General features: G+C 43.3%; 1 protein-coding gene across 1 annotated transcript in view; it reads right to left on the bottom strand.

The window, feature by feature from the left end:
• Nucleotides 1-409: 409 nt before the first annotated feature.
• Nucleotides 410-14,703, bottom strand: part of KLHL7 (kelch like family member 7) — a gene marked incomplete in the record, with an annotated part of 773,580 nt that continues 759,286 nt past the window's right edge. The window contains 1 exon segment of the mRNA XM_069648328.1: nucleotides 410-2,451. Coding sequence (XP_069504429.1) covers nucleotides 2,424-2,451 — 28 coding nt within the window.

Here is a 14,703-nt window from a genome sequence, read left to right on the forward strand (position 1 = left end):
CTCCCTCTCTCCCCTGCTAAAATCACTGAACCTGCACCGAATCTGCAACTGAGCCACTCACCGATCTCGGTCTTTGGCCCAGCAACTCTTCCCTGCACTGCCTACCTGCACTACGGGACTATCTCTGTATCCTACAGCCCCTTCTCCCGGCACTTACCTTGCACTTGCCACCAGCTGGCCCTATTATTTATCTGTATTCTACTAACCATGTACTGCACTTTCCCCTCTCCCCTTGCACTTTTTCCCCAGTCCCCCTACCCTTGCACAATCCGAATGACACCTGGCCTAGTAGGATTGATGTCTGTCTCCCTTTGTCCCCCCCCCCTGCATCGTCGCGCCTTGAAACACTTGTGTATAGGCGCGTTACAAATGCCATATCATATCAATCAATTCTTACGAAGACAAAAGCTTTAGGAAAAACAAATATTTAATCAACCAGAAAGCCATATACAGGGGGAGAACTTTGTTCGAACATATTCTTCCATTTAAAAAAATCCTAAAATTATGAAGCATGACAAAAAGCTCAAGAGGAGATTGGTCACAATGTTTGTCCTTACAGTGTCATATGGCTCGTTTCAGCTTCTAGAGTTACCCAAGATTTCCCTATGCTTTAACTCATACAGCGGGACATTGCTGCCATTATATGAATGGAAGTCAGAACATGCTTAGAAATCCTCATATGCTACTGTATTAAGAATAATGTTGACATGACTCTAGAAATTATGACTTTTTATAAAGGAGTGTTCACCCTCAAGGTAGTGAATATTTTTCTTTACTAGTGTATGGGAATAATAATTTGATAACTATGTTCATTTTGTTTTCCTTCTGGTCATGTGTACATTGGACGATGATGGTGGATAAAATAAATTCATCTTTAATCCCGTTTAAGATGTGGATATAACTGAAGACAATGAAACAAAAGGTTTTCAAATCAAGATGGAATTCGAGTCCACACTTGAAATTTCTTTGTGAAGTCATAATGAACATTTTTCAAAATTCCTCACCATCATGGTCTGCTCGTTTTGCTTTTCAAATGTTTTATGAAAGTGTGCTAGATGTAAATGGCCTACCAGTCTTTCAAAAAGGAACGCAACACCGGATTATCAAAATCTTAATTGCTTATAGGCATAAGAGATTAAATAAAATACCACTAAACAGCTGGGGGTGTATGCAGAAAAACAGCAAAGGCTGTAAGGACTAGACAACCAAATATCACCTCCATTTATTTTCTAAACTTTGCTTTTTGTCATACTTTGAGGGAATGTCTTGTTCAAATGGATAGGCTTTGCTTTGATACGACAATACAATAAAATGAGGACACCGACATATAAAAAAAGCAATACAAACATTTAAATAAAAACTTCATAAACATTGGGTTTTATCTTTTCAATTAACTGGGGTTTTAAATAGTTTGTGTTAATTAGTAAACTATCATGAAGTATGTAATCTCTCATCATCACTGTAAAACATATTCCACGCCCAACCTTTCTTACCGATTTCCCTCAGGCACATCGAGCTAGAAGTGGACAAGCATTGGAGTGAAAGCTGAATTTCAAAGACCGCAAAAAGAGTACTTGAAAACATTTCAGAGGTTGCTGGACAACATAACCAACTGCCAATGCAATACCTTCACTGGGTCATCTCCATGTAATAGAGAACATTCAATTCCTAGATATTGATATACAAATGCACACAGAAACAACTGTGCTGTGGGGGAAAGATTAAATGAATGTTCCCATTATCATTATGACAACACAACAGTATTAACAGACCAGCTCATCTAGCAAATGGCATCACAGATTCACTTAGCATTAGATCAGACAAAACTGCTTTAGAATAAATGTTCTTTTGAAGCATCCAATTTCACTGGATATCTTCTTTTGTCCACTTGTTTTGCATATGCTGTTAAATATTCAATTGGGGTACAGTAAAAAATCTCCACACATTTTGACTGCTGACAACTCTGAATGGCTGTACTTGGTGAGTAACCTGTATATTTATCAAGCTGATGCTGGACCTTTGCAAGACTGCATTTAAAAAAAATAAAAATATAATCCAACAGTCATGATTCCAAATCATGGTATTTTTTTCAGTCCGACCAGACTGACTGAAACGAAGCGTGGCAATGCATTTAAAATATAGATTCCTTCTGTCTCTTGAGCAGTCTTCAGGTTTCAAAGGTTTCTTCATTGGCTCCACAAGTGTCAACCAAACATATTAAACAGCTGGTTACTGGGAAAGCACGGACTTTAGAGTTGGCAACCCACTTGTCTGTTTCAGTGTTGTATTCTAATATGTGACCCAACCGTCCAACACCTTGAAAGCCAGCCAATACATAGAGCACAGAGTCAACTGCGGCACATTTCACAGTTACCCCTTTCCAGGGCATTGGAGATACCATCTTCCATTCATTGAGTTTGATGTCATAATATTCCACACTGTCCAATCCACCTAGAAACAAAACAATGAAAAATGGTAAATGTTTAGAAATTCAACTGCCTGGAGAAATAGCATCAACTCCCAATAAGGTATTTCCGCTATTGGTGAATTTTAAACAAATTTTATTTATTTATTTTTATTTATTTATTTATTGCATTTATTACTCGCCCAAACCCTTGGGTACCACGGCGATGTTACAGACAGCTTGGTTAAAACATTTCTTGGACTTTGCCAATCGGGCGCAGTGCATGTGAATACAAAATAATCATACACGAAGACATTAAATGCAGGGTTTCAGTACAATGATATTTCCTGAAGCATGGAGGGGGATTTTTTAGTCTTGGTTAAATAGCCACGTTTTCAGGGATTTCTTGAAACCTGAGAATGTTTGCTCATTTTTGATGGGGAGGGGAAGAGTGTTCCAATATGTGGGTGCGAGGTATTGGAAACTACTGCCTCCTGCCTTGGTTGTCTTGTAGCGGGGGATAGCTAGGAGTAATTGACTGTTAGATCTGAGGGGCCTCTTAGATACTTTTCTGGTGATGGTGTGGTTGAGGTAGATGGGGACACATGAGTGGATGCATTTGAATGTGACGCACAGAGCTTTGAATGTGACCCTGGCTTTGATGGGGAGCCAGTGATGGTTTCTTCTAATATTTGAGATATGATCTGACTTCCTTATTCCAAGGGCCGCCCGAAGGGCTTTATTTTGGATAAGCTGTAGTTTGTTTAGATTGGCTTTTGAGGTACCCAGGTAGAGTATGTTGCAGTAGTCGAGCCTGGATAAGATTAAAGCTCTTGCCAGCGTGATACAATTGGTGGGTGTCAAGAATTGGCGACTGAGAGCAATAAGTTTTGCGGTGTAGGATGTAGAGGAAGAGAGGGCGTTGATGTGCTTGGTCATGGTGAGGTTGGCATCAAGGTAGACACCTAGTGTTTTCACTTGTTTGAGTACTGTTATGTTTGTGCCATCAATGTTGATGGATGAGTAATCAGGATGTAATACTTCTATTTTGGATTGGGAGCCCACAATGAGAACCTCAGTCTTCTCATCATTGAGACAGAGGCTATTTAGTGCCATCCAATTTTGGATTATGGCATATATTTTGTTGATAGTGTCGGTGTCTTGAGTGTAGTCTCCCGATAAGGGGATGAGGATCTGGGTGTCATCTGCAAAGTTGGTGTAGATGACACCCATGTCGTCTAGCGCTGAGAAGAGGAGTTTAGTGTATGCATTGTATAATGTTGGTGAGAGACAGGAACCTTGGGGGACACCAATGGGTACTATGATGGGGTTGGCGGCTTGTTTACCTATGGCGACCCTGGAGGTGCGGTCAGCAAGAAAGGATTTGATCCAGGTAGTAGCTTCGGTGGAGAAGTTGAAGTCTTTCGCTAGTGTGGCGCACAGTTTATTATGGTCTACTAAATCAAACGCTGCGGAGAGATCGAGTAGGAGGAGGATGCAGAGTTTCCCTGAGTCTCTGATGGTATCCATCTGGATTTTTAAGTCAAGGAGCGCCGTTTCTGTGCTATGGTTGGGGCGGAAGCCTGATTGCCTCGTGCCAAGGAGGTGGTTTTGTTCGAGGTGAGTTTGGACTTGGTTGTATGCTAATTTATCCAATATTTTGAGGAGAAATGGGACAGTTGTTATTGGCCTGTAATTAGTGGGCACAGTGGGGTCTAGGGTAAGTTTTTTCAGGAGAGGGGTGACCCAGGCTTCTTTAATACTAGCTGGTACTAGGTTAGTATTGAAGGAAGCGTTGACGAAGTTGGTGATAATGGGGGTGAGGGTGTGAGCGCAGGATTTGACTACTGATGCGGGGACAGAATCGCCTTTGCAGTTGGAGGCTTTAAGTTTGGCGATGGTGTCAAACACTACATTTTGGGATACTGGTGTGAAATGGAATGGGGCGCTGGTGAATTCCTGATGTGGTCGATTTAGGTTAAGGAGGGCAGGTTTGTTGGCTAGTGATTGTTTTTTGGAAGTGATTTTTATTTGGAGTAGTTCAATTTTGGCTGTTAGTGCGTCTTGTATAGTGGTGCACCATTCCTTACTGGGGATGGTTGGGTTTATGGCTGGAGTGGGGTTTTCCAATTCTTTTAGAATGGCAAATAATTCCTTGGTATCTGAAGTAGCATTGCTGATCCTATTATTATACGCATTAGATTTGTAGGTAATAGTAGCTGTTTTATAGGTTTTGTTTATTTCTTGGTAGGCTTTTTCTGCCTCTGCAGTAGGATGCTTTCTGTAGGCATGTTCACACGCGCGTTTGGTTCTTCTGAGGGCGATAAGATCATCATTGAACCAGAAGCTAGATCGCTTGTCTGAGCGTTTTGCCTTGGTGGTGAGCGGTGCTATAGCATTAATGGTTGCAGTGAGGCAGTTGTGATATATGTCTGCTAGGAGGCAGGGGTTGTCACTGGTGATCGAGGTAGAAGCTAGAAGTTTTGAAAGAGGAGGCGTGAAGTTTTCTGGCGTGAGTTTGCGGGCGTTTCTAGTTTCATAGGTAATCACAGTTTTAGGTTTCTTTTGTGTGGGTTCGGAGGGATTGATTGTAAATACAATGTTATGGTGATCGGTCCAAGTAAGAGGGGAGATGACCTCAATGGTTACGGGGGTATTAAGGGAGAGGATCCAATCAAGAGTCCTGCCTTTGATATGTGTGGGTGCATTAACTAGTTGGCTGAAACCCATGTCCTTCAGGGCGGAGTGCAGTGATTCTGCTTTGGCATCTTGGCTGTCATTGAAACCTAGGTTAAGGTCACCCAGGATGATGTATTTATTAGTGGAGCTAATAGCAACGGAATTTCAATCTCTGGGTGGTTGTTGGGGCTAGGTGCTCTATAAATTACTATTAAATTAATAGTGGTTTTGGCATTTATGGGAAAATTTGCGAGTAGTGTTTCGTACCCTTCAATACTTTCAATGGGACAAGATCTAAGCTGTAATTTAGTCTTGGCTATAATAGCAACACCGCCTCCTTGTGAGTGGGTCCTATCTGTTCTGAATATGGTGTAGTCGGATGGGATTGCCAGAGTTAGTAGTGGACCTGATGCTTGATGGAGCCAGGACTCTGTGACTACTAGTATGTCGAGCTGTGATTCCATAATGAGGTCGTGAACTTCTATAGCATGCGCCCCTAAGGAACGGGCATTGATAAGCGCTCCTTTAAAGGTGGATAGTAATTTATTGGGGGTGTCCGGAGCTGGTTTGGAAGTAGTGTTGGGTTTCTGGCTAGGAGTATGATTTTGATGAGGGGGAGGTACTCTGGGCTTAATTTGTTTGGGAGGTGTGTGTTCATATTTGACTGGGTTGGGGTGGTTGAAGGTGCGAGACCTTAATCGGAAGTGTCTTGCTACACCTGTCACGGGGTTAGAGAATTTTTTGGTATGGCTGTGGTAAGGTGACTCTGCTGTGGGCAATACATGTGAGATTGGATCAGGGCTGATAGCATGCCGCTTGATGGTATTCAGATAGGTCCTGGGAGTAAGACTTGCGCTGTTTGGGAATGGGGGAGTAGAGGGAAGGAACGGTGTAGGACATGGGATAGGGTGATGCCGGGGGCATGCCGGCTTGCTGAGACCGTTATTATGGGGCCAGTAGTAGTGGGCCAAGCAGGGTGTGTGGTTGGGGAGAATGCAGAACGGGAACATGATGAGGGGCAACCAAGTTTGCATATTGGATTAGTGTCAGGGCGAGCTGCGACCATAAGGCACAGTGCTAACTCCTCAAAGTGGTCTGTATGCGACCAAAAGGCACAATACAGCAGTCTAATGTAGTCTGTAGGTGATCCTGGGCACAATACAGCAGTCTAATGTGGTCTGTAGGCGACCAAAAGGCACAATACAGCAGTCTAATGTAGTCTGTAGGTGATCCTGGGCACAATACAGCAGTCTAATGTGGTCTGTAGGCGACCAAAAGGCACAATACAGCAGTCTAATGTGGTCTGTAGGCGACCAAAGGGCACAATACAGCAATCTAATGTGGTCTGTAGGCGACCAAAAGGCACAATAACAGCAGTCTAATGTGGTCTGTAGGCGACCAAAGGGCACAATACAGCAATCTAAATGTACAAGGACCACTTTGCTTTACCAAAAAAAGCAATATGGGGACAAGTGCATTATAACTTTGAACCTCTATAGGAAGGTCCACATTGTTTTATCTAATATTTCAAAGATGGTCTAGTCTGAAAGTAAAAAAAAGCAAAACTCAAATAAATTACCTAAGCACACCACATCACATGGCAAATTATTAGGAAACAGAATATCCTTGTGCATAAGAGAGTCCATTATAAGATGCAGTAAAGCACCTGGTTCAATCATTCAGGAACCCTGTTCTGGTTCTTAAACAGCCCTCCTCACACAGAATATTAGTTCTTTGACAGAGTCTTAATCCGGACTTGTGCATTACTACATATGTTTGTGTTTCTCCAATTTTCTCTATTTTAGTCAAGATGAAGTTCACATTTAATACATGAAACTGATATAAAGCTAATGCCAGACAGAAAGATTGCTTTGTATTTCTTTTACTGAAGTTATACAGGTAACAGCCCCCAGCACAGCCTCCTCCCTCATCCAAGTCTCTTCAACCGACTTGATCAGAACCCAGGACGCAGTTCTTCCGTACACATTAGATCCCTCACATTCCATGTTCCATCATCCCTTATAAGTTACACCACAACACGTATCCTCTCCTGTCCTGTCAACATTCCTTTTCTTTACCATTGCAATTCTAGTCTTATTCCAAACTTCTCCTCTGACCACCACTGCACCTTTCATCACTCTTTCCACCAAAACCGGTTTGGATTATAGTGAATCTCCTTTTACTTTCACAACTCCTTTCTAAACCCTCACCCAATCTCCAAGCTGTAAATCTAATTCCTTTTTTCCTTTTGCATTCTCTTCCACAAACCATTTCTCTTTTCTTTCCTTAACCCTCCCCTCTGAGCTCATCCACCACAGAGTCAGATTCCCTGGCCCTTCCTAGCCACGGTGGCACCACTCTTGTATTGGCCTTTCGACCTCTCATTAGTTCAAACGGATTCATTTCGGTGTCTGCATGTGGAGACCTGCGCAAGGCATATAACCTTTCCTATAGAGCCACTCTCCAATATTTGCCACACGCAACAGCCATTCTAATGGCATCCATTATGCACCCATTTGTTCTCTCCACCATCCCATTTCCTTCTGGATGATGCAATGCAGCCATTTTATGCTTTATCCCACACCTTTTTAAATACTCTTGGAAACAACCTCTAACGAATTGCGTGCCATTATCAATGAGAATGCTGCAGGGCATTCCCCTCCCTTGCGAAAACTTCTTGCAATTATTCAACTATCCTTTCACCATGAGTCTCTCTCACTATCTTGTATTCAACCCACCTGCACAGCAAATTGACAAGTACAAAAAAAAAAAAACTCGACCATTTCCAATTTCTGCAGGACCCAAAATGTCCATGGACAATTCATATCGCACTTTACCAGGCACATTTATCGGTGGGGATTTTGCAACTCCCTTCCCCGACTTTCTACACAACCATTTAGTCGCCTTTCCACTTCACGGTCAAAGCCGGACAACCAATACTCTCCTAATTAGTACAGCCTTTGTGTGAGTAACACCAATATGTCCCTCATGCGCCAGACTGATAATCTTCTCTCGAATGTACATGGGCACAACTACGTGCTCCCAAAGGTACAATAAGTCTTCCACATCACACAACTCATTTTGTACCTCCCAAAAGGATATTTCTCTCTCTCTGGTTTAACAAGCCCTTGGGTGGCCAAACCATCTCAACATAACTTAACATTCTTTACAGCTTCATCCTTGTCCATGGGTTCTAGCCACTACCCTTAGTCACAATGCCATCGTAATTCACATAAATCATCACCGACATTTCCTCTTGACATTCCTCTTCTTCTTCATGACCTCCCAGATGCGTCAATCTGATAAGATGTTATCACGTCCTGGTATCACTTCCATGTTACATTTATAACATTGTAGTCTTGTTACCCAACTTACCACTCTTGTAGACACACTACTGAGACCCTTCGACTCAAACTTAAGAGGCTTATGAACAGTTCAAATCACAAACTCGATGCCCAAACTTTCTACTGCCCAATGGCATGCGAGAGCTTCCTTTTCTAGTACTGAATAATTCCTTTCAGGCCCTTTTAATACACGAGAGGCATGAGCAATAATCTCATTCTGCCCATAATCACTTATCTGGGACAATTCTGCTCCGACGCCGCTATCGCTGGCATCCACAGTGACAACACTTTTCCCCTCTTGTATCAAAACGTTTCAACGCCTTTGCCAAGTCCATTTCTTCCTTGATGCTACAAAATTCCTTCTCACATGCACTGCTCCATATAAATTCTTCATTTTTCTTCAGTAACTTCCTCATTTCCACCACTTTATCCTCTAACTTTTTCACATAACTAGAAATGATATAAATTCTCCTTTCGATGCCGGTCTCGCAACTTTCATGATTGCATTTATCATCTCACACTTCGGCTTCAAACCAAAACTTGATAATTCATGACTTATTCTACCTTCTCCCTTTTGAATATACACTTTATTTTTCTCGGGAATCATCAAGACCTGTTCCAGAATTAGGTCATGTTCCTTCTCACTCACCACAACAGAAAACATCATCTTGAAAACAAAATACTCCTTTCATCCCCGTGAACAACCGATCCATCACCTTTATAAATACTGAGGACGCCAACACCAAGCTAAACGGCATCCTACTAAACTGAAAAGCCCCCTCATGAGTTATGAACGCCATAAGCTTCCTACTCACTTCTTCTAACTCAAGTTGATAAGCCGAAGCCATATCCAATTTAGAAAACACCCTTCCTCTTCCTAGTTCACGCAGGTCAACACAATCTCAACTCACTGGTAGGCTTTTTCACCACCACTAGTGGCGAAATCCACTGCACTCCTCCTGCCCTCTCAATTATACCTTCCTTTTGCAACTTCTCAAGTTCCCTTTTAACACCTTCTCTTAGAACCAAAGGCATTGAGCGCAAATTCGCAGCTACAGGATTGCTTCCCCTTTTTTGCATTATCTGATACCTCATTCCTTTAACTCTTCCTATACATTTTTCAAACACTCTTTTAAACCGCTCACACACTGCAACATCCCCAACCTGCAACACTTGCTCTGTCATATTAGGATCAGTCTGAGCTGTTATCTTTTTTGGTCACGCCATCCTAATAAAGTTGCACCCTTCCATGTAACATCTTTCCTTGAGCACTACTTCCTTTAAAGGCAAAGTTATACCCTCCGGGATTTACATTTGCTTTATGCAAAACCTGGACATCACCTCCTACTACTTGCTCAAACACTGCATTAGGGCAACAATGATTGTTGCCACAGAGTCAGCCTTCATAGTGACTTCCCTACCATGTACACATCACAGAATAGGGGCTCACACACATCTTCCACACTCTGGACTACATTCACAGTAATGTTCTCAATTGAACAGTCTTCGGCATCATTCAAGGATCTGTCCTCCTCTTCAGCTACATACAGAACTTTCTTTTGAGCAAATTTAAAATGTTTACAACAACTTGCCAAGTGCTCTTTTCTGTTACATTAGGCACATACAGCCTTGCGACCAGGACAAATAGGGGAAGCAGCAAAATGCAACCCGCTCGCACAACAGAAGCATAGTCGCTCATCTCCCTTCTGGTACTTGACCTTGCCCATTCTGTTATCCACACCACTCTTTTGGTTAGAATTTTCCTCCCCTTCTTTTGTTTTTTTCGGATACCTTTAAAACTTCTTGCCATCTTTATTTTCGACTTCGGTTAACTTGGCCATACATGCTAGCGAGTGTTCAACACTCTTAGCAATTTCTAAAACTTCATCTAGCATAGGTTCGTCTCTTAACCAGAGTTGTTCTCTTATTGTATTGCTTTTGCAATGTATCATGAACTGGTCTCTAATGTACTCATCGAACTTCTCTCCGAATTTGAAGGATAGTGTGAAATGTTGCAGTGCTGTAACAAACTCCCCCATGCATTCCCAGTGTTCCTGCACTCGCACGCCAAATTATAGCATTCTAAATTGGAGCTAGTCTTTGGATTGAAATGTCTCTCCAACTTTAGCAGAGCTATCTCAAATTCGTTGTGTGCACCCCCATCTCCTGTCCCACCTAGGGATAAGTGTTGAAAATGTGTTGCCCTTTGTATCCTAAGAAGTGCATTAATAGAGAGACTTTCCCATCAGTGGATACCGAATTTCCACATGCAGCCTTTATGTAGTGTAAGAAACCCTTCTTCCACTGGTTCAATTTTATTTTCACAGGACCAGGTGATACCATGAAAGTAGCCGATCCTGGCACACCTGGCATGGCCATCTTGCTGTGTTAAACTTGTTGCAGGTATACTAATTAAACTACCCTCCCCTAAGGACTGCAATGTGGGAGTACAATCCCTTGTACAAATCCACAAATAATTACCTGCATTGGTGTGTTTTATTGTCTCTAGGTAGCACACAGCTCAAACTGCCTGCTTAAAATAAAACTTACTGTACACGTGAAGTGAGTAACTTTGATGAAAATACTGCCTAGTAGTAATCGCTTCCAGAGTTCAACGAAATCTGCTATTCTTCACTCCCTTGTGATCAGCGTTACTAGTGTTGTGGCAACCTCATGCATCATATGTTGTCACGGCAATGGTTGACAACTGCAATGTCTGCTGCATGCTGTTGACCGTCATAGGATCCTTTACTCTGCACTAGTGAGCACTCACGCTGCTGAGATCTGGAATGGAAATTGCTACAGTCGGCCGAGGCCATTAAGGCTAGTGGCCTTCAAGCGCAGAGCCTTGATTTGTTATTGGGACCTCGAGGTTTCCTTTGCCCAATTGTCAACCTTGCGAGGAATTATGACTGCAGCCCTTCCACCTTTCTCCAACCCTTCTCCGTATTGGAACACGCGCCCCACTTTGGTCCGCTTTGCCCTCCGCATGGTTACTTTCTTTCGCCTTCTCTCGCCAACCAGCACAGCTCACCGGTTACTGGGGACGCCTTCTCCCTGGAACGGTGATCACACGCAGGCAGATGGCAGGGATGGAGATAAGTGGTTCTATGCACGCTAGGGGTTGTAGCTTCTGTTGCTAGCTCGTCGCCATTGATATAAAGCTAATTCCAGACAAAGATAGCTTTATATTTAATTTATTGAAGTTATACAGGTAACAACCACCAGCACAGCCTCCTCCCTCATCCAATTCTCTTCAACTGACTTGATCAGAAGCTGGGACGCTGTTCTTCCATATACATTCCATGTTCCATCATCCCTTAGAAGTTACATCACAACAAACATGCATGGTTTACCAGACGCAGTTCAAAAAATCTCAAAACTCTAAACTCGACTTATTAAGACTACCAGAGTCATCTTGCTCCCAATTACATTCTGGAGCTAACAAACCCAAAGAATTAAGAGAGCCTGACACACAAAGCTGTATGCGCAAAAGGCTTGTGCATGACTTAAGAGTACCCTGTTAAGGTATGAGCCAACATAGGATCCCTTACTGTTTGGAATGAACACGAAGACTGCAACAGAGATGGCAATTTCTGCCATTAGAACGAGAAAAAGAATAACCCATTCAGTTAACACTTGCTCATAATAGCTGCGATTTAAAATTCAGAGGTCAGACCAATGTCATGTAAAGGTATCACATCGTTTAAAGACCAAAGGTAAGAGTCTGCTTTGACTTGTCTATTTTGCACCCCAAACCCCTGTTTCTGTATTAGGATTTGTTTCTGGAGCCTTTCCTGATACTTAAGACTTCCATATTGAATTTTGGATACACTCAAGGTATCAGCTGTTTATTACGCAGCCAAAAATATTGCATCGTTTACAATTGATGTGGCAGGATTGTCCTGATACTATACCTCCTAGCAATCACCCTCCCCTGCTAGGCCCCAGAACCTTCACCAAGGCTTAGCCTGAGGACTCTTGCTACACCCGGCTCTCCTGTCATGCCCACACCCCGCCTTGGCTCAGCAGCCCACGACCTAATGGTGCCTCGGGACCCATGAGACACCAGCTCCCAGTACCTTTCCATAACTGTGTACAAATACCACCTTATAAGGAGTATTCAGTTGTGTATGCCCAAGTTGCGTACTGATCTTGCTACACAATGTACCCTGCATGTAACCGCAAGGCTTCTTCACAAATGTCTGCTTCACAAATGTCTGCTTCCTAGTATTACAAATGTCATGGAAACTTGCCAAGCTATATAAGAAACCCTTTGAACTAACACAGGGAGAGCTCTGACGACTGATTGCACCCGTCACTGGTCATTCTGTATTACTGTATTTTGCTGTTTGTCTTTCTCAAATGATAACTTGGTTTGCCTCTCAGCTGTGTCCTGACTCTTCATTGCTGTAGGGGTTCCCCCCTGCCTTAGGGATTTCCTCATCAGTTGGTGCCGTGACTCGTTCCATCCTGCTTGCCTCCTGGGATGTCTGCGGACCACAGAGTATGTGCACACTGATTTGATGGTCTGTAGGCATACTGGGTGTTGCGGTACGGATGTAAGGAACCATTGAATTCTTCCGACCTCTGCGGATGGGTAAAACAACCTGTTTTATTTCTATATTGGCACCGTCTCCATGCCATTTTATCCCCACCGTTTGCAGTATTCCCATGCCGTGGACTTCTTGGTACCCCTCTCACCACGTGTTTTGTATTGTAATGCATGTGCCTGGCTATGAAATAATATTGTGTTATGTTGGTTTCAGTATGTGCCTAGATGTCGTTCACTGCATCTATCAGTGTCATACTTTGCATTGTCATGATGCAAATTGTTATTTGCTGGGTTTCCTGGATTCAGGGAAGAGACTCCGCTCCGGGAGGCTGCCCACAGTTATATTAGCTTTCAGAGGCTTATCCTGTAGGAAACTGTCAGAATAGTGCCCCATTCAAGAGACCAGTAGGTTGCAGAGTACATTTTGAAAGTAAAATACCCACACTGTAGCTCTTATAAAGCACCTAGAGGCGCCTTCCAAGACTTACCACTGCATTCAAGCTGCGCCACAGCCACTTCCCCTTTTTCCTCTGCCAGGCACTGCAGGGCATTGGCTAGTTCCTTTTTTTCGTTCAGCAATTCAACTAGTAGCTCCCAGCACTGGTACATACTTCCTTTGCTAGGTTTATACTGAACATTGTTGTCGCATAAATGTCACAGCTCCATCATTTCCATTGCTCGGTCATCTGCCCCACGCCCAATTGTCATTACATGTACAGGTCTGCAGCTGCTTAGTTCGTGTCAGCTGTGTCATTAAATGTACAGTACTGCATCTGTTCATTTTGTGTCATCTGTCTTATCTCGAGTGTATGAAAGTAAAGCGTTGAATGTAAAGCGCTGCATTTTTGTACTGTATTTACCACAGCATTTGTCATCTGGTTGTGTGATCTTGTGCATTGCAGCCAGTGGCCCCTGGGTCCCTTCCCAGGGTCCATGGCCCAAGTAAGGTTTCAGTGTTTAAAGGGGTCATGCCTATGCCCCGAGCTGCAGGGCGAGCAGTGGATATGGTTATCTGTGTAAATATTACAATTGATTGTAATATCGGTTTTTGGGTGCCGTCTCAGGAACAGAGGTTACAGTGTTGCCAGGTTGTTGGGGAGAGCCTTTGTGTTTTGTCACATAGCCCCCAAGCTTACTAAAAGACTCTGTTGCTTTTGTCCGTTGCCTTATCAGGACGCTGCCGTTGTAGAATTGTTGCGCATAGTTTGGGTTGTCAATTGTTTTGGTCCTTAGTGAAGTCGTGGTTTTAACTACTGGCTGCGGCTTGTCATTGCCTCTCTCTCCAAGGCGTTTAAGTGGTATGCTATTACCACATGCTGCCTCGTTCACGCCAGACGCCTCTTCAGTTTTTCCGGAAGGCTCGCCTTAATGGGGGAATAAACATTGCCCCTTGATCGCCTGTTGCACCTAGTGTTTTCATATTTGGCCACTGTGTTTTAAAGCGCGTTGCGCTGGATTGTATTAGGACTGTGGTATATACTAAGTTTGGCCTGAATATAGTTTCATTGCCTCCCTCGTTTGCTACAATCACACTAGCATCCTTATATAGCTTTGCATACCACTCGCATGTTGGTGCAACAATTTCACTCGCCCAATGCCTCTCACCTGGCCCTACTCGCCACCCAGGACTCGATCCCATTCCAGTAACTTCCCACCTCAACTTAAATTCACTCCCCTGCTCCCACGACGGTCCCGGCTGCCATGTCATCCTACAGGCGCAT

This window comes from Ambystoma mexicanum, chromosome 2q (assembly GCF_040938575.1).
Source record: "Ambystoma mexicanum isolate Mex_15411 chromosome 2q, UKY_AmexF1_1, whole genome shotgun sequence".
NCBI classification, from domain to species: domain Eukaryota; kingdom Metazoa; phylum Chordata; class Amphibia; order Caudata; family Ambystomatidae; genus Ambystoma; species Ambystoma mexicanum.